The following is a 27,047-nucleotide window of genomic DNA, read 5'->3' as shown; positions in this document are numbered from 1 at the left end:
TAAAAAAAGGTATTTGTGCCCTATACACAGCATCCACAACACAACAAACGCTTATCACTCTTAACTATCAATGTGAACGGCACAATTATGACTGTGCTACCTTCTCACCCACGAAAACAAAACCTGTTAGAAAGGCAATGTTATTATTTATTGTTATTCCTGATATAAAGGGGCACTGTTAAACTACCTATCACTGCAAGTCCCTGCTCTCAGCGTGCAGGAAAGCAGCACCACCCAAAGCTGACTTCAGCAAACTGAGAAAGTTCATGTACCAACTAAGACACCTCATAGTAAATCTGATTTAAAAAAAAAAAAAAAAAAAATCACCCAAGTGTTCTTCTACCTGTGAAGCCTGATCAGAAATGCATCTAATTGTCTCCATGATACATCTCAGAGAAGAGACATGAATTCATAACATCATTTCAGGCCACGTGAGCTGACTGACTACGCTGTAGCACCAATGCCTGCAATCCCAACTTCTCTCCCGGACATCACATTTCAGGGCTCTGCGCACCGCTAAGCAAGCTGGCCTCTTTCCAAATTGTTTTGGCCCAGCGTTAGAATTATTTGTGCGATTCCATCCACATCAAGGAACTATTCTGAATGCCTGCATTCTCCTTGACACGTCTCATAGCCTAACAAACTGCCTGAGACACACTTCCAATTACACCTGGCAGAAACTTGCTCCAAAATAAATATCCGCAAGACAGGAGGAAAAAAAATAAGGAGAAAACAAGCCGACAGACTGACTTACTGATCATGACAGCACGGCCCTTTGGGTCTACAGCCAAGTACTGGCCTGGAACGATTCTGCGACATCCACTCTTGCCAAAGGTTTCCTGATGAATCTTCTCAAACACGTTCTTTGAGGGCTGGTACTCCAGAATAACAATGCGTCCCGAATCACTACCCACGACGATATAGTCTTTGGTCCCACCTGTCAGCCTAAAGGCCATGAGGGAGCGAATGACTCCGAATACTTCCACGGTCAGCAGGGTGTGAACCTTCCCTGTGTTGGGATCAGGGCGGAGTAACTCCAGGATCTTGCCCCGGGAAACGACGATTTCTTGTTGTTTGGTTCCTAAAGAAGCCAAAGCACGAAGTTAGCAACAACACAGCAGAACATGCAACTTCAAGAAGCACTATAAGAAAGATGATAAAACTTCAAGACTAGTAAACACCGAAGAGTTTTATGATTACTGTGGAGAAATTCAGAGCAACTTATTCGCCACAGTAGGTGCCACCTTTGCTCAAGCATCTTTTAACAGACCAGGAAAGTTAACAAAATAATAAATTAAACCTATAGCTAATCAAGCCAAACTTCTCTTGATCTTTCCACAAGTTACAACAACCCAAGTAACATGCTCAAGAGCAAACGATAACATCCAAGCAAAACACTAATGCTATGCTGAAGCAGATGAGCTTCGACAACCAAACCAACTAAAGGACAAACGCATTTTTTCCTCTACTATCTGAAAGAGCTCAAGCCAAGAAGCACGAAGGGAGGAAAAATTACCTGAGAAATTGCCATGGATAGCATAGCTAATGCCGGTGGCACGCTGCAACGTCAGGTTGTAGAGAAACATGTTGGCAATGGGCTCACTTCACCTTACTGTAGCTCCACTAGGTCTGCAACAAGTAGAGCAAAAATAGATACTTTTCAAAAGCAAAGCCTTCCATACAGCACAGAGAGAGAACCGCTGCCCTCTTGTTTGTCCGCATGTATCACTTTACATTAGAAGACTGACTGTCGCCCAGCTGAACTTATTTGGTATTTATTAATACTACGAGGCAAAAGGCTCTCCCAAAGGCAACCAGACTGCCGAGCGACAGTTGAGCTCCTTACTGCCGCATAACTGATCAGGACTTCCAGCTAATTACTCCTCTCGCGGTTTTAGCTGTTCAGAAACCAAACAAAGTTAGGAAATCCCTCTAGAGGTGCCCTATGCCGTTACAGCTCACTGATCTCGCCGTTTCGTTTACAGCCCAGCAACCCACAACAGCTCAGAGCGAGCGCCGGAGTCGATTCCTTTCCCCGGGGCAGAGGCGGGAGGGAACCCCAGCTCCACACAAGCCGCCGCACTCGTTCCGCCGGGTCCTGCAGGCCGCAGGCTAGGGGAACCGGCCCTCAGCCGCTCCGAGCCTTGCCCAGCCCCCCCCAGGGCCCGTCGCCCAGCACCGCCCCGCACCCCGGGCGGACTCCCCACGTCCTGCGGGGAACAAGGCCGCAACCCCCGGGAACCGGCCACGGATCAACGCCCGGCCCGTCCGCGCCCCAGAGGCCAGGCCCGGAGAGCCTGTGGCCGCTTTCCCCGCCAAAATGGCGGCCCGTACCGCGGCTCCCCAGCCGAGGGGCCGCCACTGGGCGGGCGCGGCGCGGCCGGGCCGCCCTTACCGTACTGATGGAGGCGGATGGCGGCGGATGCTGGTCCTGCCTAGGCGGTCGCGCCTCCGGCCCCCTCCGCCATGAGCCCCGCGCCTGCGCGCTGCCCTCCCGCGCCTCCTCGGGGGGCTTTCCGCGAGGCCCGGCGCGCGCGCGCGCCCTGTGGCGGCAGAGGCTGCCCGAAGCGGCGCCTGAATGATCGCGGGGCGACGGCAGCCGCTCCCCGTACCAAGAACCTCCGAACCACCCCCCCTCAACCGCCTTCTAGCGTAAAGCGCCGGGGGAGCGTGAGCATCCCGCGCCGCCAGGCGGAACCGAGCGGCCGCAAACGTTCAGGCACCGCCCACGGCAGGCCCGACGGGCCTCACGGCGGCATCGGCCGCGTCACTGCACCCCAAGATGGCGGCGGCCACGGTGCCGGGCCTGAGGGCGCCGGGGGGAGAGGGCGGTGGTTCGGCCGCCTCCGCCCTCTCCATGGAGCGGATTGAGTCGCTCACCGACTTGGCGGACCTGGAGGCCGCCTACAGCCGGCTGTGTGAGGAGGAGGTGTGTGGGGGGGCGGGCCCCGTGAGGCCGCGGGGCTCCCGGCGGCCATCGGCTGCGACGGGGCGGGCTGGGGCGGTCCGGGACGCGGCACCCCGGAGGTGTTGGCTGCTCCAGCCCCCTCCGGCCCGCTGCTGTGGTGACAAGGACAGCGGGTGCCTCGCTGTCAACGGCTTTCCTAGTCGTCCGGATCCCTTGCAGAGGGATTAAATACGGGCCTGACGTGGGGGGGATGGTGCCGCCTCCGCGGAGCCGGTGTCCCCGAATCGTGAGCAGCCTGCAGATTCAGGGTTCTCCTGCGTTGAGAGCTCGGCCAGGGGAGGAGTTTGTGGGTTACCTGACTTAAAAGTTGTGTGATGAGGTTTGCATAACTGATGCTTTCAAATGGCAAAAAATATAAAAATTTACAGGATTAAAATGAGAGCTTAGGAAGGATTTATTTGTCGTGTAAGCTCTTGGAAGTGCTAATGCCTTCCTAGCTGCGTGTCCTTGACTTGGATGTAGGGTCTGCTGTAAGTTGCTGGCCTGGAGGAGAGCTGAAGTCACACAAGACTTCCTTCGTCCTTTTCTTTCAGAAAGTCGTGCAGGAAGAGCTGGATGCCCTCCTGGAACAGCAAAGCACTATAGAGAACAAGATGGTTGCACTTCATCGCATGGGGTTAGTGATCCCCACCGTCTCTCCTTCTTTGGGCTTCTGCGCACTGTTCAGTACCTCCCTGCTTACTGCATGACGTGAAAATTCCGTTGAGTGTTGTGAGGGAAGCACATTCATTCTGAGAAAATGTCAGACTTTAAATCAGTTTGTGGTAGGGAACAGTAGTTGGATCCTCGGCCCCAGGTGCCCAGTTCTTTTAAGCAGCACTAACAGAGGGAACTGCTGCACCCTCACATGGACTGGCCCGTTTTGGTGTAGGCTGGGCAGTTCTTTGAAGGTCTCACCCCAGAGATTGTCAGGTTTCAGCATGAATGCTTGGATCAGATGTCTTGTGTCAGGCTGTTTACAGGTGTGGACAGATATTGCTGCCTCTTTGTGGGGAGCTTGTGCAGGCAGCATGGAAATTCATCCGAAGTGGCCTCATGTCTAGTAGAAGCTTGGAGCACAAGTTTACAGACTTCGCCTTCCACTTCAGAAGTGGAGAGTATCATAAAGCCTCAGTACCCTGTCTGGTAGCGAGACAGTTGTTAGTCTGCCTGTGCAGCTTCTTCCAAAGCAGTCTGTTTGATTTTGATGCTTTGCTCCTGTAGGAGGGTCATGAAATGAGAGATACTGTAGCTGACAGGAGCAGTTGGGTTTGGAGGAAGAACCATCCTGCTGTTGCAGACCATCTGACTACTTAATATTTGCATCTCATGTTCAATTTGGTTGTATTTCCAGCCCTAATTTGCAGCTTATCGAGGGGGATGCCCAGCAGTTGGCAGGGATGATCACATTCACCTGTAACCTGGCTGAGAACGTCAGCAGTAAAGTCCGCCAGCTTGACCTTGCCAAGGTAACTGGACTGAGGGGGTGTTTGGGACTTGTCACCACCAAGCCATATTCCATCTGCTCATATGCTCACAGCACAATAGAGAAATCTGCTCTTTTCTTTAGTGGGCAGGTGGGCTGGAAACTGCTTTGTTCTTTATTTTAGCAGTATCTAGTGTTGCTAGGTAATGGTATCTTGCTGGGCTCCTGGATATTGCAGGGTACAAGAGCGAATAATGCATATGCTATTCCATGTAGCAGCTGGTTCTCCAGCATGCCCTTCTGAATATGGTGAATAAGCTGAGGTTAGTCTTCGTTAGCACTCTTTTGTCAACTACTGCAGCACAGAGCACAGTGGAGATGGTCATTGTCACCCAAGACCAGTCAGGAATCCGGGCTGTTATATTCTTTGTACAGAGATAGGCTAAGAGGCGTCAAGTCCCAGCCCTCAGCACAACTGCTCAAATCAAAACAGATAATGTGCAGTTGTATCTCTGGTCTCTGCCTGTTTGTTAAAGTGGAGTATGGCCTCTGAGTTCAACCTGAGTTTTGACAAATGCTGTTCCTCTTTTGGAGCCATTGGTCTTATGACTTTTTAAGTAGTTTGGGGTTTCTGCTTACATAGTTGTTTATTGTGTAGAGAAGTATTGCTTCGGTCTGTTTCTTCCTTTCCTTCCACCCCCCCACTGTCTTCTCCTCTTTAATTATCTTTCCCTGGTCCAGCACGCAGCAGGAAGCCTTACTGGTTGCCTTTCTTGCAGAATCGACTCTATCAGGCCATTCAGAGAGCTGATGACATCCTTGACCTGAAGTTCTGCATGGATGGAGTTCAAACAGCCCTGCGAAATGAAGATTATGAACAAGCAGCAGCTCATATCCATCGCTATCTGTCTCTGGACAAATCGGTGATTGAGCTCAGTCGTCAGGGCAAGGAAGGTAAGTACTGTTCGTGAGGAGAAGCTGATAAGTCACCTTTCCAGTAGATAACTAGAGGCTGCATGATTTCCCATGGCAGATAGCCTCAGCCCAGTAGATAAAGCAGATCTAATGCTAGCCAAAGATCTTAATATGTTATAGAGTAACACAGAAATGAATGTTTCTGAAGTGTTACTAGGTTTGAATTATCATTAGTTGAAAGGAGAGTTCCTGACACACAGCTTTAATAATTTTTCGTGTGCTAACTAGGTGAAGGACAAAATGTTCAGGACAAAAGAAGTGAGGGAGAAGGCTCTGTCAGGGAGAAATGTTGCAGTGTTACGGTGTGCTACCAAGCAGAGCAACTGGAAATGAAGGAGTAAATTGCCTGATCTCTAAAACAAATGTCCAGGTTGATCTGTTCGCATCCTCCGTGCAAGACCATGACATCAGCTGTGTGTACATCACACATGTACCTATCTTTCTTTGCTTGTAGGGGAATTCCAGTGTGTCTTCTGCCTTACCACTTAGGGCTGCAGTGTCCTGGGAGAAAAGGTAGCCCTTGATACAGTACTAACATTGTGCTGTCACTTTTCCCTTTCTTTTCTGTCCTTTTGACCAGGGGGCATAATTGATGCCAACCTGAAGCTCCTGCAGGAAGCAGAGCAGCGCCTGAAGATGATTGTCACAGAGAAATTCGACACAGCTATGAAGCAGGGAAACTTGCCCCAGGTGGAACGGTTCTTCAAGATCTTTCCTCTGCTAGGCTTACATGAAGAGGGGCTGAGCAAGTTCTCGGAGTACCTCTGCAAGCAGGTAACAGGTTCTGTGAAACATACTGTGACCTGTCTGGTCTCCTAGGGGAAAGCAAAACCCAGTCTCCATCAGCAGATGTTGTGGAAAGAGATCTTGGCTCTGGCCTGTTAATCTTAGAAACCAGCACTGGTTCATCTCTCTCCCTGCATTTTGCATCCTGGGATGGGCTTTGTAATGTCTGCGTACAGATCCTGCCGGTTGGCTGGCTTCTCCTCTGTCTTCCTCTTAGTGCTTGCTTAAAGCTCATACAAGGGAGCCTGGAAAGAGAAGCAAGTTTCTGTCTCTCCTTGATCCTTGAGTTTTCCACAAGAGAGGAAAGGATCTCTGTTCAAAGCAGGAACAACAGCAATAGCTCTTGCAATGGGAAGGCCAGCAAAAGCTCTGTAGGGCAAGGGACAGAGGACCGCCTTATGGGATGAAGAATATCTTTGAGTATTACCAGCTGACTGGTCCTGTTGTCATGCAGGTGGCCAACAAAGCAGAAGAGAACCTGCAGTTGGTGATGGGGACAGACATGAGTGACCGTCGAGCTGCTGTCATCTTTGCGGACACCCTGACACTCCTCTTCGAAGGTAATCTTCCTTTCCTCTTTGCTAATCGATTGAAAATAGTCCATGATGAGGCTGCCCATCAATTTAAATTCATTTAATTTTAGCACCAGGAGATCACAAAATGCCTCCTTCCCCTTTGAGCTATGGGAGTGTCACGCTAGAGGGACGGGGACACAACTAATAGACTTTTTCCCAGCCAGGAGAGGGCATTACAATAAGCAAGCTTTCCTACATACAGCTTGTGCAGGCACAAAGTGGATTTGCAAAGGATTTGTTGGCTTCCTCCAGGAATCAGCTCTTCCTGTTCTCTGCATCCTCAAAACAAATGGGTATTCCCTGAAGGTTTCTTCAGACATGCAGCTCTCCACGCAAACAAATTGGATCCCTTAAGACTGAGCAGCTGTTGATGCCTCCAGGCCTGGCTCTTCAAGGAGGACCTCGGGAGCTTGAAAGCAGAGAGGGAAGGGAGAGAAGAGAATATGAAAGCTCTGTGGGAGTGCTGCCAAAGACAGTATTTGAGACCCCATGGTGATTAACCATCTTCTCTATTAAGTCTGCTATAATTCCAGGCTGCACCACTGCCAAGGCACTCTCCCAGCCTGGCACCGTTGTTACTATTGAAGGTTCTTAGAGCCGCCGAGGCTTTCTTGGCAGTAGTGCCAAAAGAGGGGGAGCGTTGCTAACTCTTGGAGTAGAGAGTTTGTGAGAAGAAAGCAATATTGTAGAGATACCTCCTTGGAGGTGAGCTTTTTCTCCAAGGAGGTCTTGCCTTTACTAATGCTTGCTCTCTTGGGCATCTGCGTGACAGATAAGAGCAGAGCTTTCCCTAGGCTGATTTTCCTAGCACTGCTCTTCTCCTGTAACCTGGCAGGTGCTGAAAGCTGAGACTGGGCTTGGGTGGCAGTTATGTCCCCTGTCAGGTTTAGCTCATGTGGCTTTTTCCTGTGGAAACTTTCTACCTTGTGTGTTGCTGAGTAGGAGGGCAGCTGACACACATCACATGGCAGGAGCTCTCTTTAGGAAGAGAGATGGCTTCTACTCCAGGAGATTTGCACTGCAGCCTTCCAATAAACAGCAGAGAGGATGGAAGGCATCATATTCAGAGAGAAGATGCCATGGAATGAAGGGTGGTAATGACAGGCCTTCAGTGAGGCACTAGAGAGTGGCTGGGTAGTCTAAACTCTTTATCTGGGGAGTGAATGATCCCTTGTTAGGTCCTGTCTGTGGACCTGCGTAGCTCTGCTCTGGGTCCAGACTGGATGGGAACTCCTGCTTTAGTCTCTCTCTTGTGCTTCCCCTCTCCCTGCAGGGATTGCTCGCATTGTGGAGACCCACCAGCCCATTGTGGAGACCTACTACGGGCCAGGGAGGTTGTACACCCTCATCAAGCACCTGCAAGTGGAGTGTGACCGGCAGGTGGAGAAAGTGGTGGACAAGTTCATCAAAGAGAGGGACTATCACAGGCAGGTAAGGGTGGTGTGATGCTGCCTGACACAGCCAACTGCGGCCTCCATCCAACTCTGTGGGGCTCCGACTGCTATAGAGGTGGCAAAGTTTGACCTTGTGTATCGAGAGAAACCTTTCTTTCTTCCATATTTGCACTGATGGCTGAAGGAGTCCAGCCTGTAGCTATCCCTTCTGTTGCAGAGAAGGATTCATTGGGAGCATGGTAAATGGACCCTGGGCACAGGATTCCTTGCTCTGCGGGTCTGTAGGGCACTTTCAGTACACCTTACCCACGGTCTTGTTCCTGCTTCTGTGTTAGATGCAGGGCTTCTATAACTGTCTCATGGTCACATACCTTGGTGCCTCCGTTGGAGTTCCCATGCCACCGCCCTTCCTGGCAGGCTGAGCTCTGTCTTGGAGGAGGTGAACAGATGTGGTTCCCTTCTCTGGCAGTGCTTTCTGCAAAGCATTCCTATCACCCTCCCTGAGTAAGCACCTCCTTAGGCTATAGCATGAGAAGCAGCTGTTAACTCCAAGTCATCAGCAAAGACTTTGATGACTCTCCCTTTTTTTGTGATTGCAGTTCCAGCAAGTTCAGAATAGCATGATGAGAAGTTCTTCTGCAGAGAAGATTGAACCAAGGTACAAACAAAACCTCTTTTTGCTCTCTAACCTTCCACTCTTGAGCTGTTATTAACACTACTTAGCATTTAGATAACCCTCCCAGTCTTCCAGAGGCTTTGTGGCTACTAAAGCGTAAAATCCAATTGTTAGGTGCCCTTCACTGCCCTTTTATAAAGGCAGCTTCTGTGCTGGTGCTTTATTTTGCTTACTCGTTACTTTTGAGCCTTGGTTGGCCCTAAACATTGCTGGAGGGCTGGCAATATCACTGCACACGAAGGACTGAGACTTTATAATTGCTTGTGCCCGCTACCTTTTGATGGTCAGATTATGGTCCTCGGAGCCCACAAAATGGAGCATCTCCCTGGACAGATAATTTATGACAGAATCAGGAATAAATCTTTGGGTCTTATTTAACCTGTACTGCTGCTGCAGCACACTGTAACATCAGCTTCCTGCTAATGAACTGAAGCGCTTTCCATCTCCCTCCTTTTCTTCTTAAGTTTTTGCATAGCCCTTAAGTAAGGCCATTTGAAAGTGCACCCAGCCCTTCTGGCATTGCATGACTTCTCAACATGCCTTGAAAGAAAACTTAAGTTCCTCAAGCGAGATCTGTCTATGAGCCTGCATGACTTCAGTGGTAATACAGAGATCCACTTGCCATTTGCTCTGAGTAACTGTGCATGCATCCCAGGTTTTCTGAGCTTTTGGTTTTTAATCTGTAAAATAAAGATAATGGTTCCTTGTCCCACTCATGTGTTGTGAGGCTTTGAGCAGGATTTGTAAAGTTCTTTTTTGCACACTGGTGAAAAAGCTGCTGATGTGACAGTCTTTTTTTTCAGTCATCTGTGATCTGAACACTGTGTTCTGCATTGTCACATGCTTTTTTGGTCTCACATTTCCTGAGCTGTTGAGCTTAAACAGATTCTTCATCGTTTTCAGAGAAACACATGAATCTGTGCACAAAAGCAGATATATGGAGATGGCAGGAACATATTTCTAACACTGGCCATGTAGGGCTCACAGAGTCATAGCAAAACTGTGGTAGGAAAGGACTGCCAAAGGTCTCTAGTCCAACCTCCCATGGAAAACAGGGCTAATTCTGAAGTTATATCAGGTTGCTTAAAGTCTTGCGGTCCTTGCTGTTGTGATTTTAACATGGTTGTTCTCACATCAATGAGGAAAAAAGAAGCTTCTCTGTAATGATTTTTTTCAGGACATTTTGCTTTTATGTGCATTCTTTGCACATACCGGTTATTCTGCTGAGCTTTGCCACTCAACAGCACAGATGGAAAGGGACAGTATTGATCTCATAGCAAGAGAACAGAAAACACACTACATAACTGAATGAAATTAGTGCCTCTCCTTTTGTAGTCTTGCTACCTTGATTCTTGCTATGTTCCTTCCAGGGAACTTGACCCTATTTTAACAGAAGTCACTTTGATGAACGCCCGCAGTGAGCTCTACTTGAGGTTCATCAAGAGACGAATAATAGCCGATTTTGAGGTGGGAGACTCCATGGCCTCGGAGGAGGTAAAGCAAGGTAACACCTTGAATACCAATACTTACAGGCTCTCTGCTCCTTACAGCCAGAAGTAGAGATATATCTGAGTTAGTGGCAGAGCAGTGACACAGGATCTGCAAAGATGCTTTGGGAGCAGTCTGTGGAGGAGGATTGTGTAGCCTGGCCTCCCCAAATCTGTTTTCAGCACTGATTGTTCCCTCTAATAGGGAAACCAACATTAGGAATGACTGCAGAGCACAATAAACAAGGTCCCCAAAGAGAGGGAGGGCCCTTTGGACGCTGCAGGCACAGATCCTAAAGGTGGAGGCCACAGGGTAAACAGGCTCAGGGTTTATGGTATTCCATGGAGCTCTGGAAATCACTTTTGTCACCTGCAAAATTCAGCTCAGCAATTTCAGCTCCACAGTCGAGGCCTGTGATTTATTCCGGGTTGGGCTTTGCAGGTGTGTGTCCGTTGGGTGCCCATAGGACAGGCAGCAAGGGGATTAGCTGGAACTCCTGTCTGGCCCTTGGTGCCTGCTGATGGTTCTCTTTTGCATTCTGTAGAGCATCAAAAATACCTGGACAAGCTCCTCAACAACTGTCTGCTGAGCCGCACGATGCAAGAGCTCATTGGCTACTACATCACCATGGAGGAATACTTCATGAGGGAGACTGTCAACAAGGTAGGGCTCAGACTGCTGCTTGCAATAGCCTGCACTCTCTGCTAGCGGCTGAGACCTCTACATGTGCTCTACAGTCCTCTACTGAGCATCCCTAGGGAGGGAGATGAGTACATGGCAGGTCTGCAGTTGTTGGGAAGGTCTTTTGTTTCCCTTGGCCTTGAAAAGCAAGTGGTTATTTCTGAACTTTGACTCCAAACGTACCCCTGAGTATCTTCCAGAGACAGGTCTTCCAGGTCTATGGGCTACTGAAAACTAGGATGAGTGATGCCAGGCCACACATGGTACAGTTCAGCTCAGGGTGAAATGGGCAGGCTGGCAGTTTGGTCTCACAGCACTGCTCTGAAAGGGCACCTTTGCTCGCTGAGCTCAGGGCACTGAGACAGCTTTCTTTGCAGGCTGTTGCCATGGACGGCTACGAGAAGGGCCAGCTCACCTCCAGCATGGTGGATGATGTGTTTTATATAGTGAAGAAGTGCATTGGGCGTGCTCTGTCCAGCTCCAGCATAGACTGTCTCTGTGCCATGATCAACCACTCCACCACCGAGCTGGAGTCTGACTTCAGGTAATGAAAATACACCACGTTCATTGTAACTTGCCTCCACCTCATGTTCTGCAAACAGTGTTTGCTACGAGATGATCTTCCTTGTGTTCTTCACCTTTGAACCTCTGCTTTGTCATGTCAATGGAAGATACTTGTAGGAAGCAGCGTCAGGTGTGGCATGAGAAGCTGGAGCTGGGCATACTTTTCTCACAGTAGTCGTGGTCACCTGTAGGACAAACAGAAAAAGGAACCTCATGGCCCCAAATCCTTATGAGACTCAGTCACCATGTAGCGTTGGAGTGCTGTCCTGCTTGGTGGTACACGGTCACCCCTAATTGTTCTCTGGGTTGCCTGTGAGATTGCTTTGTAACTTGAACTTGGGGTGAACCTGCAGAAATTGTCCTGCTCCTGTTTTTCATCGCAACATGGGAGTGGGGAACTGTGACTGAAGACAGCAGACAGCTGCAGGCAGTATTTTTGGGAAAACTCAGAAACTGGGTGGTTGTGGGTTTTTTTCAGCCTTGTGTCCTTTAGATGCTCTCAGGAGATATTTGCCAGCCCTCTTTTGTCCCTGTTAAGTTCTACTTACCTTGTTCAGGTCACAGCTCAGACAGAGTGCTGTCCCCCATCACAGAGCACAACTCAGCTCTGGCTTGCAGTATTTGCTCTAAGCCCTGATATGTTCTGCTTGCCCCATAGGGAGGTTCTGTACAACAAGCTGAAGCAGGGCTTTCCAGCCACGACCTTCCAGGACTTCCAGAGAGGGGTGACCAGTGCCGTGAACATCATGCACAGCAGCCTGCAGCAGGGCAAGTTCGATACCAAAGGCATTGAAAGCACCGACGAGGCCAAGCAGTCCTTTCTGGTGGGTTTGGTGGCTGTTCTGGTGTAGAATGAGTTGAGGTGAGGGGAAAGACAATGGAGAGCTCTTGGGAACAGGGTTGGTGTGACTATCACATGTTCAGAGAACCTGAAATCCTGTTCAGGCATGGCGAGTGGCCTGACTTTGGATGTCTGGTAGGTGCTTCTACCTCACCTCATGTTTGCAGGGCTTCCACACCAGACCTGTGCAAGTATGATCCTGTGACTGCCTCTTAGGCTGCTGCAATGATGGTTCCCTCCAGGCTGGGAAAGAGTTTGTGCTCTTTTGAGGTGTCCATCAATCCTGTTCTTCACAGGCTCTGCACAAAGGTGGGAGAGCATCTCATCCACACCTTCCTCTAGATGAAAAAGTTTTCTGGCCCACGCTCAGGGCTCCTTCATTCTTGCTTATCGGATCGAGGAGTTTCCATTAGAGCAGGGTTGTCTGCTCTGCTTGGCCTGCAAGATCCCCTGTTGCCTTCTAACAGCAGCACTGCAACTCTCTGCATGCTTGAGCAGGCCAGAACATGGCAGTGAGCATTAGAGACCCCTTGGAGAGCATCTGAAGGGCATCGCTCCTGTCTTTTGCAGCATAACACATCCTTCCCCATGGTGGAATGCTGTATAGACCTTGCATTGTGGAAAAGACCTCACTGGGAGAGCAGCTCTGGATCTGATCTCTCAGCCAGCCCTGCTGTTTGAGCAGACCTGTGGGCAGAGACTCAGAGCACTGGAGGGGGGCTGGCTCACCTTGACTTGTCTCCCTCTGTAAGTTGCTGTGAACACCCAGTGCTGAAGAAGCTCCTTGGGACTTTCACTGTACAAGGAGAGAAGGCAACAAAGCGAACAGGAAGGACTGAACTCTTCCATTTCATTAAATTCTTGGTTACAGGTTTCTGCATTTCTTGAAGCAAAGTGCTTAAAATGTCAGTTCTCCCACTGGAATTCCTCATTCACCTGTCAGCTTGCCTCATTTCCTTGTCTGCACAAACCCCAGCCTTATAGTGACGTTTAGTTCAGCTTCAGCAGGTAGGCAACAGTCTGTTCAGTGAAGAACAGATACTCATCTGGCAGGGCAGGTGCTGACTCCCCTGCCTAGATACGAATACCCTCCTGCCTCCCCTGCTTCTCTGGACACGGTGTATAAACCGTCACTTCCAGCCATTCCTGGTCTGTTGTTCTTCATGACACTGTCACAGAAAGGTAGGGGTACATCCTGTCTTCCACCAGTAACCCACGAGTGGGGCTTTGCTGCAACATAGTGGACAGAATGATGAGGAAAAGGAGTAAACTATCTCAAACTTTGTACTAGCTGCAGGTTCAGCACACATGCTCAGTTACTGAAGTTCAGCTTCATGCAGCTCTGTGAATCTGCAATGCTTTGATCACAGGGTAGCACCTCTGTCCCTTAAGTATTTGCATTTCAGCCTGTACTGTGAGCAGGGCATGGAGTAAACGTATGGACTTGGGGCTGAGACACTGGGAAGTTCCAGTGAATTCTACTTGGGTTTGTTTTGTTGTTTTTTCCAGGTGACCTTAAACAATGTGGAAGTCTGCAGCGAAAACATCATGACCCTAAAGAAGACTTTGGAGGTGCAGTCTGGATTCTTTACTGTTTTTTCCTTAATCAGATTTCTAATATCCTCCTTTGCGGGGGGGTCAAGTAAACTATATGGACTTCACTATGCCCAAATTCCTGAGGTCTTCCCTCCAGCCTTAGGAAAGCAATTTTGAGCTGGCAGAGCAATCTCCAGCTGATAGTAGCAGCTGGAAATACCAGTTCCTCCAGCTTGACCACCCTGGCACAGGCTGGGAGCCAGTGGAATAACATGTGCATCATTGAGAGGTTGTGGTTCTCTGGTGCTGGGCTAGATAGCTCCTGGCTTCCTTTCTTGCTGTCCTCTCCCCAGCTGGAGCCAGCAGCCTCTGCCTTCACAGGGGCAGGAGTTTGGCGCCTATCCTAGCCTGCAGGTGTGATGGTGGGCAGCCAGAGCTCAGCAACGTGAAGGGATAGAAACTGCCCAGGTTATATATTTGCAACTTGCTTGTGGATCTCTTCCCTGCAGAGTGACTGCAGCAAACTGCTTAGCCAAGGCTTTGGGGGTGAGCAAGCGCAGGCCAAGATTGACAGCTGTCTCTCTGACATGGCTGCCGTCTCCAACAAATTTTGTGACCTGCTGCAGGTGAGTGCCTTGCTGAGTTACTGGTGGCCTCCAACACTGGCTGGCCCGTGTCTTCAGGGAGAGCTCAGGCAGGAATCTAAGCTCCCCAAGGCCTGGGCCATGTCTGACTCCAGGAGTGCTGGGCAGGGGTGCAGGAGGGAGTAAATCAGTCAGCTTTGAGTCATGGAAACAGATCCAGCCCATTTGCACAGCTGCACCAGCTGGTGGCTGCGTAAAAAACACTGGAAGCAGCTGCAGAACCAGAAGGAATGTTGCTCCATTTGTCTTCACTAAGCACAGAGTTGTAGTTGGTTCAGCATTTTCAGGAGAAGAAATATTAATAGCATTTCCATCTCTTCCATTCTCCCTCATGGCGCAGCATGTTGTCAAGTTGTCCAGAGCCTCACTAGGTAACACTGAAGACGGGCTGTTGGTAGAGAAGAGCTGCTCTTCTCTCGGGTTTCTCCTCCTTTCCCAAATGGAAATACTCCCCAGCACAGGGCAGAAGGCTCTCTGGCTAAATCCACCATCTTGTGTGGCATGCTGGGGCCTGTTGCCCTAAAACTTCACAGTGGTCTTTGGCAGGGAGAGGAACAGGGAGACCTAATACCTCCTGTGGAAAGAAACCAAGCAAAAGAGAGCATTTTGAACCACATTTGCTATCAGCTTTGTACTTTACAGAGGGGCCAGACTATTTTTTGTTTGGCTTTGCAGTTCACTGCAGCCAGATGCCTTCAGGCCAGTATTGCCAGCGAACCCTCTTGAGGCTTGTGGTCAGTATCGAAACCAAAGAGCTCATCAGTAAGGAGTAAAACTCTCCAGTCTAGCTCTAGTGCAGTATTAAAACTGGCTGCAAAGCAATCAAGAGGCTGAGCAGCAAGCTCCTGCGCTGAGTCACACGCACATTGAATTTGCCTTGGAAAAGAACAACTGCCAGCAGGGCCTGCTTAGAAATGCCAATTTTAGTTAAAAACTTCCATCAAATGCCAGGCAGTATCAGTACCTGAATAGTTTCATGCCGGGTGACATCTTGCTGGGCCAAATGGGGGTAGTTGGCAGGAGAGGGCTTTCGGAGAGCTCTCTAGCATTGAAGCGGACAGAACAGCCTTTGCTGACAACCTGCTGCTCAGGGGAGATGGCGTGTGCTGGGGTTATGATTAATTCAGGGAACTAACTGCAGTTACAGCTTTTATCCTCCTTTTAGCTTCTCCTACTGAGCTAAGCTGCACCAGAGGTGGGAGACATCAGTTGTTTCAATCATGGTGTCCTCCTGCCTGGTGCTGAGTGGCGAGGCTGGTGTTTGTGTCCTTTCCTACCCTGGTGGGATGTGAAAAGAATGCCTCTCTTCTGCCAGGAAACATCTGTAGCTGTGTGGGCAGGGGTGGGGGAAGCACGAGCCCTTTGGACCTGGCTGCACGTCAGCACAACAGCAGCTTCTGGGCCAACGTACTTCCTCTTCCTGTCATTGTGGTGTCCTCAGAGCCCTCCAGCACAAGAAGAGTGTGGGATCTGAGACTTCTGGGTTCAGTTTCCTGTGCAAGGCTGTGGGTCTGTTTCCCCAGCTTGCAGTGATGATGGGAGGCAGCATCAAGACAGCCTGGCTGTAAAGATTGTGTGCCGTTGGACAATAGCTGTGGTCAGTCACTCTCCTCTCTTCTGCCTGTCCCCATCAGGAAGGTCTCAATGAGCTGAACAGCACAGCTATCAAACCCCAGGTGAAGCCCTGGATCAACCTATTCCTCTCCGTCTCCCACAACGTTGAGGAGGTAAGGCTCAGCATTCTCTGCTTCCAGCCATGCTTCTGCACCCTCCATGCTCCACTCAGCAGCACAGTCAGCAACCGCTGTCTCATTCCCCTCAGTTCTCTGCTGTTTCCTCAGCACAGAGCACCAGTAAAATAACCAGAACTTGCTCTGTATCCGAGCCTGGAAAGGGACATTTGGCTAGAGAAGAGCTTGAGAAAAGGGAAGGGGTGCAGTGCTGCTCCAGGAGGGACCTCCGTTCCTGCCCTCTGGGCCGTTTGCTGCTGCATAAACAACAGCTTTTGTATTTCAATGTCAGGAGGAGTTCAGCGACTATGAAGCTAATGACCCCTGGGTCCAGCAATTCATCGTCAATCTGGAACAGCAGATGACAGAGTTCAAGGTAAGAGAGAGAGAGGGACATGGCAGCCTGCCAGGCTTTGGCCAGACCTCCACATGGCATCTCCCAACTCTTCCCCCCCTCAGGGCAATGGCAGACAGAGATGTCCTCTGGTGCCTTGCAGGGCTCTTGGAGACCCAGTCACCCCCTTCTGCAATTCTGAAAGCCTGCTTGCAATTCCCATGTACCTGGATCGCTTCTGTGGTGCTCTCCGCTCGCTGAGCCTGCAAGCGATGGGTCTCCATTTGAAAGCTCTCACAGGGCTTGGGTTTTGCAGAGCTCTGCTCAGTTGCTCCTGACAAGATTGACATGGGTTTCTGCTTCCAGGCTGGACTGTCTCCAGTGATTTATGATACCCTCACTGGTCTTATGACCAGTCTTATAGCCATTGAACTGGAGAAAGTGCTGCTCAAATCCACCTTCAGCAGGGTAAGCAAAACACTGTCCTCTACCCTTCAGTCTGGCTTGACTGCAAACCCTCCATCAGGAAAACCCTCAGTAAAGGGATGGGGCAGGGCAGAGGCAAATGTTACTCTCAGAGAAGCTCTGCCGGTGGCCAGCTCAGGGAGACCTTGCATTAGCACACACAGGGAGAAAGTGTATTTTGTGATGGGGCTGGGAAGACCTTGCATCAATAAGGGAGCTGGCTTTTAAGGTGGGTCTAAACATAAGCCCGTTTAACCTGCAATAAATGGTCTAACTGGAACCCTCCTGCTCAGAGACCTCCCCCTGCACCCCTGTAACTTTTGTTAATTGTGTGTTTGGCACAACCCTTGGGCCTGCTCAGAGAGTTAACAGAGCTCCCTCGGTCCCCACAGCTTGGCGGTCTGCAGTTTGACAAGGAGCTGAGGTCTCTCATAGCCTATCTCACCACAGTCACCACTTGGACTATCCGCGACAAGTTTGCCCGTCTTTCCCAGATGGCCACGATCCTCAATCTGGAAAGGGTGAGCTGCACTTTTGTCTCCTTTTATTGGGGGACTGCAGGAGCCCCAGTTGGACTCTACGTGGATTTACTGGGCTCATCCAGACGTTGTCACATCTATGGGGTATGGAGAAGCTGGAAATGTTGCCCTGTGCCTGATGGGTGTTTGCCTGCAGGGGGTTAGTGGCAGGAAATACCGTGACAGTAGCCAGAGTTTGAACTCACCTGTGAGGGCAGTGTGTGCCGAGTTGTCTCCTGCAGCTCTCCTCTTTCTCCAGGTGACGGAGATCCTGGATTACTGGGGCCCAAACTCAGGCCCGCTCACCTGGCGCCTTACTCCAGCTGAAGTCCGGCAGGTGCTGGCTCTCCGAATTGACTTCCGCAGTGAGGATATCAAGCGGCTGCGCCTGTAGTTGGTCGGTGCTTGGGTCAGCACCGTGCTGGAGGTAACAGCAGGAGGGCTGCAGCCCTGGAGCCTGCCCAGGTCCTGCCCTGGGGCTGGCTGGCTGTTAGATGGTGTGGGGATGGGGTGATGTCTGCCCTTCTGCTCGTGTTCCTCAGAGCAAAGGGCTTTCCTGGGCCCAGGAAGAAGAGCTGCCATCCTGTTGTGGGAGCAGAAACAAGGCAGCAGAGGAATCTCTCACATTGAGAGCAGCATGACAGTTTCTGAAAACACATGCTAGTCTGAGGGACAAGCTTGTGCTACCTCCTGAATCCCTTCATTCCGCTGCCCTGCGAGAGGCCACAGGTCAGGAAATTTGGGGGCTGTTGTGGTGTGGTTCAAATATGGGTCTGCAGAGAGTACTCTGCCCACGCTGCTGGCTGCAGTGTTCCTTCTGTGCCACCAGTTCAAGGCTCAGCTACTGGAGTCCTACAAATCCTGAGCCCTGGCTCTCTCCTGGTGGCAATGGGGACCATTCTGTTGAAGGGAAAAGGAGTATTTCCTTGTGGGGAAGGTGTTTGGAAAAATCCCTAGAAAGCCGCTGCAAGAAGTGGGGCTGTGTCCCTGCTGGCTTGCTGTGCCGTGTACAACTACTCTGTAAATAAACCTCGCCTGGCTAAGCAGCAGCCTCGGGCGGTGTGTGTGTGTGTCTGTGGGCCCGGAGGGAGCTGGAGAGATGCGGGACAAGAGCTGTCCACAGTTTCTCCTCTTCTACCCTGTGCCACAGCATCAAGAGAATCTTCCTGCCCCAGCTGGCTCTGGTGTATCATGAGTACAAACACTTCTGAGATGGAACCTCGTGCCAGCCTGCCACTTGGCTGCTTCTTGGAGCAGCACTCCCGTGCTGTCCCCCGTCAGCCAGGGCGATGACCAGCCCCTGCACCCAAGTTCTGCCGTAGCCACCCCTAGAAGAGCTTTGCCCCTCAAATGGCTGGGCCCTTGCTATCCTGCGGGGAGGGAGGAGCCCTGATAGGGACAGAGGGGCATAAACACATACTGGGAACAAGCTTTTTTATTCCACAAGGCTGCAGGGACTAGTAACTTGCTGCAGAAATAGTCTCTCAGCATGGGAGAGGGACTAGATTCCACATCTGGGTGCATCCTTGGTGCAGGAGCATTGCACGCTGAACAGACGGTACGGGCCCGTGCTGCTGGAAGAGCATGAAGATTCCTGCTAGAGGCAGCATCACAAATGCTATACTTTTCCCTTTGGAGAACCACGAAAACCGGCGTGAACCCCCAAAATCAGCCTGGAGGCCCTAGCAAACTGTGCTTCCAGCAGGACCATGCTCCAGGGACAGTTTTGCCTGCCCAGCTCGTCACAGCTTCTCCAGCCCCTGTGGCTTTTGGGGCATGTAGCAGCACAAAAAGGCCACATTGAGACCTAAGGCACCTGCTGGAGCTGGCTGAAGGAGCTTTAGAGAAGCAGTGAGGATTTCCCTGCTTTGGAAGGCAGCTGGCTGCTCCCTCCCTTGCTCTGCGTATTTGCTGGGAGTGGGTCAGGGCTGAAGGCCTTCACACAGCCATGTCCTCTCCAGGGTGAGCACCGTCCTTCAGATCACATCCCACAACCTCCACAGAGAAACCGCTCGTGTCCACTGCGATGCTGTGGATGCTGAAGTTGCCCAGTCCCTAGAAATAAAAAAAAAAAAAAAAAAAAAAAAAGAGTTACAGGTTGGGGCAGGAGCCAGCAAGGGACCTGTTCTCACCTCCAAAGTCCTGGGGAAGGCTAAGGGGATAAGCAATCTCATCCCACTCATAGCGGGGCGAGATGCTTCTAGTGCTTGCGCTATATAAAGCGAGCATCTGGAAGCCGCCTGTGACAGTGAACCGCCTGGGAGCTCCTGTCTCACCTCGGTTTTTGCTAGAATTTGGTGCAAAGCCTCCTTCTGCCGAGGGACTTTGGTTAAGATGTAAAGGAAGCCACCGCCACCAGCCCCAGCCAAGCACTGCCCGTAGACGTAGGGCCGTAGAGCATCCATCATGCGCCCGACGGCCAGTGGCTCGCACCCGGGGGCCATGCATTTCTTCTGCTGCCAGTAGCGGTCCAGACACTTGCCGATGAGCAGCAGGTTACCTGCAGGGGCAAACTATTTGCCTCTATTTCTTGCTCAAGAGGCAGAAACCTGTCCCTGCCTTTCCTGCTCAGCCCAAGATAAATTCCGCCTTCTCATCTACCCAATTCCTCCCAGCTCTGCCTGCCAAGCAAGCAACCCAGCTCTGTTATGTTGCTGTTTATTTTTTAATCCTCCATGGGGGAATTTGCTTGCTTTAATGCTCTGGCTTCCCCTCCGCAGCATCCGAGCAGCTAAAGGCCAAATGAATCCACCACACAGGTTAGGCATGGCCCCCAGCCCCATCACGGATGGCTCACAGAAAATCAACTAGACTTGGCGTGTCTAACCCCTCCTTCGTCAAATCTTCGCTCAAGCCTGAATTGTGGGGCATTGCCTGTAACATGCCAGTGGGAAGTTCTGAGACTTCTGCAGCTGCAAGAGCCTGCAACCCCCCAGTCTTTTCACCCCCAGGACTGCACAGAGTCTCCCCAAGGAAGTCTGTGTTTCTTCAGTCGTTAAAAGGGTCGGACTGACCCAGGAAAGGGGGCTCACACCTTGCCTCAAGGCCTGGGCACACTCCTCGGCGTTGCTCACCAGCGCGTCAGCGTTTTGCACGGTGGAGGGCAGCCTGGCATACCAGTTCCTCACCACGTCCTGCAAGAGGCCAGAACGTCCCTGTTGCCATCCTCCTGGCTCCAGCAGCACCCGGGGAGGTAATGCTGCACCCGCTGCCTTTGGTGCCAGCTCCCGTTGGGGTGGCAAAGCTCTGCACCAGCAAAGGGGACAGGCACCAAAGGCCACAGGGGGAGCAGAGGCCAGAGCCTGCGGCACGCAGGGGCACCCAGGCGTTACCTGGAGCAGGTTGCGGGCCAGGCGAGTCTTCCCCGTGTACACCAGCAGCAAGTGATTGTTGAGGGTCTGGGTAAAACTGTCGGGCACCGGGATCTTCTCCACCTCCACCCTGAGCGGCAGCTGGGCCTTCGACCTCCCGATTTTGATGCCGGGCACGAGCCCGCCCACCTGGTCCTGCCAACCACCGCCTGCAGGGCAGAGGGTCCTCAGCCACTGTTGCAGCTCCCCTCCCTGTGGGCTGGCTGCTCCCCCCAACTGCTACCTGTCGTGAGCCTCTGCTCCAGGTGCAGCACGGCGTGGATGAGGGACTCGGTGCTGGCAGCCTTCCCGGCCGCCCGGTACAGCGATGCCATCACCGCTCCTGCCAGGATGCTGCTGGTACCTGCAGGGAGCACAGGCGGGGCCAGGGCAGCAAGGCACCGCATGTGCCTGTGAGAGCTGGGGCCGGGCTCCCGGCCGTGGGGCAGCAAGGGGGATACCCCATCCCAGTGCTGGCAGCAGAAGGGACTCCCTGGCACCAACAAGGGACTCCCCAGCCCTTTCCCTGCAGACTCACCGAGGCCAGATCCGTGGGGCAGCTTGGACCAGGTGTGCACCTCAAACCCACCCCCAAAGCTCTCCATCAGCTGGGCCTGCAGGGGTTTCTGCGAGGGGAACTGCACGACCTGGGTGCAGATGAAGGCAGCTTTGAGCAAGGCTCCTGAAAACAAAAAGAAAGCAAAGCTGACGCCCACTGCACTACCTGCTCCCTCACCCCACTGTCCCCAAAAAGGGCTACCCTGGCACCATGGGGTCAGGACACTAAGGGGTTATCACACGTACAGAGCCAGGCCATGCGGCTGGTGACACCTCACCTGGCGCGTGTGGCTGGCAGTAATCCTGCAAGTGCTCCAGCTCTCGGCACACCAGCTCTGCCACTGCCTCACTCCGTGACGTCCCGCCAAGGCTGACGAGGCGCAGCTCTGGCTCGCTAATGCGCCGCACCCGGGCACCGATGGGCCGGCACCCATCCACCAGCACTGCCACGTCCACCACGGCCCCCCCGTGCTCGTACGTGATGGGGGGGGTGTCACTCCAGCCGCCTGCCAAGGCTCACCATCAGCTCCCCAACGTCACGAGGGTGAGACACGGATCATCTGGCTGGGGGGATGCGCTCACCAGAGAGGTCCAGGCGGGCCGGACACGCCACCTGCACCCAGTGCCCCAAGGGTGGCAGCTCTGCCTGCCCCACTGTGACAAACTGGCACGAGGACATCACTGCCTGCCGGACGAGGATTTGCTCAGCCCCCTCGTAATGCCGAGCCGCTCTCACCAGCAGAGCCGGCCTGGGAAGAAAGGGACGCTGAGCCCACTGCCACGGCTCCTTGACTGCGCCGATGCCTGGGATGGGGCCACTGCTGTTCACCAGCCCCAGCCTCACCTGCTCATCCACTTCTGCCGCTCAGCGGCCAGCTCCCGGACACCGCCAGCAATGTCCCCACTCTCCAGGCGCCCAAAAGCCAACGCCCACTCCCTGTTGGCAGCGGGCCCGCTCCGCAAGCCCCCTTCCCCTCGTGCCATGCAGCCCAGGACCTCGGCAATGCAGGCGAGCGCCCGTGCCGCAATGCCAGCGTCACCAGCCGTGGAGGCAACTAGAAAATAAAAGGAGACGGCAAAGCCACAGCCAGGCTGCCAGTCACCCCAAACCAGCCCACTTCTGCAATAAGCCGGCTCCAGGGGAGTGGGACTTGCATGGCTTGCACCCACCCTGGCCTGTCAGATGCTCTGGGGGTGCACCCCCACGGGATCTTGCAATGGGGGGAGTGGTGTCATTGGAGGGGGTGGGGAGCACCAAACAGCCCCGATTCCCAGAGATGCAAGGCACAGCTCTTGCGAGTCTAGCTCACCCTCATCCAGCGTGCCCAGCATGGCCTCATGGTAGCCCTCGTGGACGGCACTGCGGGCGAGCGGCAGGAGGCTGCTGTCCCGGCGCCCCAGCAGCACCGCCCGCACCTTGCGCTGGCCCTGCAGGAAGAAGAGGGCCCGGCGGGCTCCCAACTCGGCTGCCTTGTCCAGGCAGGGCAGCAGCTCCTGCCAGGACATGCGCCAGGCCGTCCGCCAGCACACCAGCCGCTTGCCAGCCACGGCCGCCGGGGCCAGCAGCCACAGCACGTCGTCCAGCCCCAGCGCTTCGCAGGCGTGCAGCACCGGGAAGAGCCGGGCACTGAGCAGGCAGCGGCTCCTCCGTGGTGTCTCGGCATCCCAAAGGTCCCCTTCCCTGATGGAGGAACAGCCCATCAGCACCACCCTGGGGCGCAAGGACACCTTCCAGGATGGGAGCCGGAATGCAGGATGGGTTGGGGTGGCCGTGACACCTCCCAATGCAGCCATCCCCAGGGGACCTGGGTCTCCTGTCCCATCCTGGCACATGGCACCTACCGTATGCCCGTCCGATGGAAAAACTCAGCCCAGGGCACATTCAGGTAGGTGGCCTCTTCAGCAGGGCTCTGCAGGGAGACAGAGGGGCCGGTTACACCCCAGCTTCGCGGGGAGCCTCGCGCCACCTCACCGCCCCCATACCTGCCAGTCGTCGAGGCGGCCAGTGAGAGTGAACACACGGCAGGGCAGGTCACGCAGCCGAACATGGTGGCCCTGCAGGACAATGTCGCGCAGCGGACAGCCCTGCAGGGCTGGCGAGGAGCCTACAGCGAGGCCCGAGAGGAGGCAGCCAGGACCGATCTCCAGGGGACCCTACAGAAGAGGTAGCAGGGCCCTGAGTGGCATGGCTGGTCCCAGAGCAGCCCCTGAACCAGAGCCAGATCCCAACCTTGGAAGGGGACAACCACCCTGGGTGACAAGCTGGGGCCAGCAGGAGCCAGGTGCCAGAGGAGCACACTTTGCTTTGTCATGGGGCTACAGGGACATGGACTGCAGAAATTCAGGCCAGGCAACGGCCTCTAGGGCTCACAGCCATGACAGAGCCCCCAAGGAGAGGGACAGCCCAGTGGTAACAGCCTCCTCCCCTTGCCTGGGGAGGGTGACAGCCACCAGGGTCCACAGCACCAGCCGAAAGGCCACCTCGAATCTCACAGACGTGGGTCCCCCATCCCAGCCAGGGCCACCTCACCCTCCTACCCATTCAGTGCACTGAGAACTCAGGGTCACCCCCACCCCAGCCACGTACCTGGAGGTGACAATGCTGGATGACACTGCCAGCCGCCAGCCGCACGGCTCCTTCCAGCAGGCAGTTGGTGACTGAAGAGCCATCCTCCAGGAGACAGGGCCGCTGCCAGGGGCACAGAGGCATGTGGGACCGGGGTCTGGCCACACAGCCCAGAACAATCCCCACAAAACATGCGTGAGCAAGGCTGGGCACGAAAGGACATACATCCACATGGGAATGGGCTGTTTTGCAGAAGCGGAGGTGGCTGGCAGAGCCGGGCAGGAGCGTCAGGCTGCGGATGTGGTCGCTTGCAGACATGGTCATGTAGTCGTAGGACGCGTCGGGGATGCAGGCTGCAGAGGGGCAGGAGAGCTGTCAGCATACTGAAGGCAAATGTGGGTGTGCCTGATACTCACATGAGCCAAAGGCAGCCAGGCTGAACATCCCCAGTCAAAGGGGTGGGGAGAGAAGACCTGGGGACCCACAGTTGTGGGGAGAAACAGCCGGATGCCAAGCCCTGACCACCCCATCTCTCCCCACGCAGGCAAAGAGAGCTCAGGGATGGGTCATGTCACGTGCACCCACCACAGCATCACTCACCCACGCTAAGAGGGAAGGCACGGAGAGCTGTCCACAGCACGGAGCGGGCGCTCCTCGCACTGGCGTCACCGCCACCCTTCACGAAATCCTCCTCTGTCATCCCCCTTGCCATGCACAGCACAATGTCAAAGAAAAGGGAGAGCTGGGGAGAGAAGGGACCTGTTGGGTGCAGCCAGGCTGGCCAGTGCAGCCATCTTGACCCCCACCCTGCTGCTGGGTGCTCCCCTCCCGCCACCTCTCCCACACAAATCTGGCAGTGTGTGGGCAAGAAGACCCTATAGAGATGCCCAGCAGCAGCACCCATGGGGCGATGGGTCCCATCCCCCACGGAAGGGCTGTCACCTGGATGGGCGGTGCCCCCGAGTCCAGCCCCATGTAGGTGCAGGCGTCCAGAGGAGGGATGACGTGGGTGGCCAGAAGCTGCTCAGCAGCGTCCGAGGAGAAGAAAACCACCCCGCAGACCTGCTAGGGCACAGTGGGGCTGAGGCCACAGCTGTGGTGACATAAGGGACGGGGCTGGCAGGGCCACCAATGCCCAAGTCATGCCGTACCAGTGGGACGGCGCCATCAGGCCCCGCACACTGCCGGATCTGGGCCTCCGTGCCTTTGTAGATGATGTCGTGCACCAGCCCCTGGGAGCGAGACCACTCTGATGAGCTCTTTGGGAAGCCCCAAGCCAAGCAGCCACAGCAGGGCTGGGACTCCAGCACCCAAGGGACCAAAGGAGTGGGGACCCCTGCGCCTCCAAGGGATGTCCCTTGAAGAGCAAGCTGCTACCAACCTGCTCATCGGTGAGGTAGACCCCATGGTTCCTGGCATACATCTGGCTCCCGGGCACCGCGATCACTCTGACGCCCTGGAACCCGTCCCAGACAATCCCTGGGGAGAGGGACAGAGACCAGTGCCCGCTGGGGCAGTGAACATACCCACACTGGGCACAACTGCCTGAAAACCGAGCCCATGGCAGAGACGGTGACAGCAGCGTCCAGCCTCGGCCACCTTGCTGGAGGCACAACGGATGCTCCCAACCACACACGGGTCAGCAATGCCCAAGCATCCGCACCCTCATGGGAGCACAGTGCTGGCTGAACCAGCTGTGCCACTGCAAGCTCCGACCCCTGTCCCGAGCCAAAGTGGGTGCTGGAGGCAAGGACGGCACCCACTCACCTGGTGCTGAGGGCACGGTGAGGAGCATGTCAGTGCTGCAGACCCACACACCAGGCGGGGAGCCCACACAGAGCTGTCAAGAGAAGGGCCACACGCCCAGCGATCGCACAGAAGGGGCCCGGCCCTTGTGGGGCACCCAGCACCCTTCCTGCCCCGCTAGGAGCCCGCTAAGGGCACCCTGAAGGCTTCAGGGTGAGCCAAACCCACCCCCACGCCAAGGTGCCCAGCATCGCATGGCACAAGCCCAGGGCCCCATCCCACAGGCCACACACAGACCCGGTGCGTCATGGTCCCCAGCAGGCTGTCCAGGTTGCAGACCAGAGCTTCGGCCAGGGCGCCGGGCTCCTCCACGGGCAGGCAGGTGAAGGCCCGGCCACAGTCGTCGAAGGAGAAGTCGCGGCCCTGGGGGGGACAGGGGGGTGTCACAGGGAGGGAGAGGGTGTGATGGAGGGGTCCCAAGCTGGGCTGCCGGTCAGCTCTCACCATGTGCAGAATGAGGATGCGGGCTTCCCTCAGGACGTCGGAGGTCACCACCTGGGAGGGCAGAGCAGGGGACACTCAGCAGAGAGGGGACGGTCACCCCGCCCCCCCCCCCAGCCTCGCCAGCCGGGAGAAAGCCCCTCACCGTGCAGCCCGCCCGGGCGCTGAGGTGCTCGGCCGCCACCAGCAAGGCGTTGAGGGTGGCCCCGCCGCTGCCCAGGCGGGCCCAGGGGTCCTCCACGGCCAGGAGGAGCGGGGGGGGGACGCGGGCCCAGGCCTCCCCTCAGCCGGCGGGCCTCCAGCTCTGCCAAGCGAGAGGCCGGCGGCGCTGAGGGCTGGCACCCCCCCGCCCCGCCGAGGGGAGAGGGCGAGCGCCAGCCCCGCCGCTTGCCTCGCTGGAAGGCGCAGACACAGCCGCCGCGCTGGCAGGTGAGGAGGACGACGCTCCACTCCGCCGCCATGGCCGCGCCCGACCGCCCCGGCGACGCTCCCTCCCGTCCCCTGCGTGGAGGCCGCGGTGCCTGCTGGGAGATGTAGTCCAGCTCCCTCCTGCGTCCCCGCACCCGCTGCGGGAGGCTCGTTGGTGAGGGACTACATCTCCCAGCGTGCACTGCGCGGCCGGACAGGCCCCGGCCGCTTAAAGGCACAGTGCACCCCTGTCCCGGCGTTGTTTCCCCCACCCCCCGCACACCCCCTCCCCGAGGGGCTTGTAAAGGGGGAATGGGGCTTTTGACGTTTTTCTGCCC

The 27,047-nt window shown here is 54.4% G+C and overlaps 3 protein-coding genes and 1 non-coding gene across 7 annotated transcripts in view; 1 reads left to right on the top strand and 3 right to left on the bottom strand.

The window, feature by feature from the left end:
* The window catches only part of SF3B3 (splicing factor 3b subunit 3), a 30,254-nt gene extending 27,670 nt beyond the window's left edge, over positions 1-2,584 (bottom strand). Inside the window, exons 1-3 of one of the 2 annotated variants that reach the window (XM_052797403.1) lie at positions 2,401-2,584; positions 1,517-1,629; positions 755-1,081 (exon numbers count right to left, since the gene is read on the bottom strand). In XM_052797403.1, the coding sequence (XP_052653363.1) occupies positions 755-1,081; positions 1,517-1,586 (397 nt within the window). In that variant the 5' untranslated portion in view covers positions 1,587-1,629; positions 2,401-2,584. Of the gene's footprint in view, positions 1-754; positions 1,082-1,516; positions 1,630-2,395 lie in introns of both variants that reach the window. The other variant, XM_052797402.1, reaches the window with a different exon arrangement.
* Positions 349-430, bottom strand: LOC128146674 (small nucleolar RNA SNORD111). The gene has a single exon (XR_008236817.1). It is a non-coding gene; the product is annotated as a small nucleolar RNA SNORD111 (small nucleolar RNA).
* A 160-nt stretch (positions 2,585-2,744) lies between the features above and the next one.
* Positions 2,745-18,629, top strand: COG4 (component of oligomeric golgi complex 4). 3 transcript variants are annotated; one of them, XM_052797407.1, is made up of 19 exons: positions 2,745-2,929; positions 3,502-3,584; positions 4,302-4,416; positions 5,153-5,327; positions 5,929-6,122; positions 6,589-6,694; positions 7,983-8,140; positions 8,703-8,761; positions 10,150-10,283; positions 10,812-10,930; positions 11,326-11,492; positions 12,171-12,336; positions 13,863-13,925; positions 14,399-14,515; positions 16,168-16,260; positions 16,556-16,639; positions 16,964-17,065; positions 17,455-17,588; positions 17,845-18,629. In XM_052797407.1, the coding sequence occupies exons 1-19, from the start codon at positions 2,783-2,785 to the stop codon at positions 17,972-17,974; spliced, it is 2,346 nt and encodes a 781-aa protein (XP_052653367.1). In that variant the 5' UTR covers positions 2,745-2,782; the 3' UTR covers positions 17,975-18,629. The 3 variants fall into 3 exon arrangements, with proteins under 3 accessions (XP_052653367.1, XP_052653368.1, XP_052653366.1); XM_052797406.1 differs by having other exon boundaries at positions 2,746-2,929; positions 17,455-17,583; positions 17,840-18,629; XM_052797408.1 differs by lacking the exons at positions 11,326-11,492; positions 12,171-12,336 and having other exon boundaries at positions 17,455-17,583; positions 17,840-18,629.
* Positions 18,630-18,997: 368 nt separating this feature from the next.
* FCSK (fucose kinase) lies at positions 18,998-26,790 on the bottom strand. Its single transcript, XM_052797405.1, is given in 23 exon segments — positions 18,998-19,635; positions 19,857-20,080; positions 20,615-20,714; positions 20,913-21,100; positions 21,175-21,294; positions 21,469-21,612; positions 21,767-21,994; positions 22,071-22,237; positions 22,333-22,543; positions 22,799-23,169; positions 23,331-23,398; positions 23,472-23,642; positions 24,076-24,177; positions 24,280-24,407; positions 24,655-24,796; positions 24,997-25,116; positions 25,206-25,286; positions 25,436-25,533; positions 25,822-25,894; positions 26,098-26,223; positions 26,305-26,355; positions 26,447-26,572; positions 26,574-26,790. Coding segments are annotated over 23 exon segments (3,345 nt in total). The 5' UTR covers positions 26,763-26,790; the 3' UTR covers positions 18,998-19,518.
* Positions 26,791-27,047: the final 257 nt, after the last annotated feature.

Source organism: Harpia harpyja, chromosome 9, assembly GCF_026419915.1.
Source record: "Harpia harpyja isolate bHarHar1 chromosome 9, bHarHar1 primary haplotype, whole genome shotgun sequence".
NCBI classification, from domain to species: domain Eukaryota; kingdom Metazoa; phylum Chordata; class Aves; order Accipitriformes; family Accipitridae; genus Harpia; species Harpia harpyja.
The sequence above is the reverse complement of the archived record's forward strand: the minus strand, read 5'-3'. Positions and strand labels throughout refer to the sequence as shown.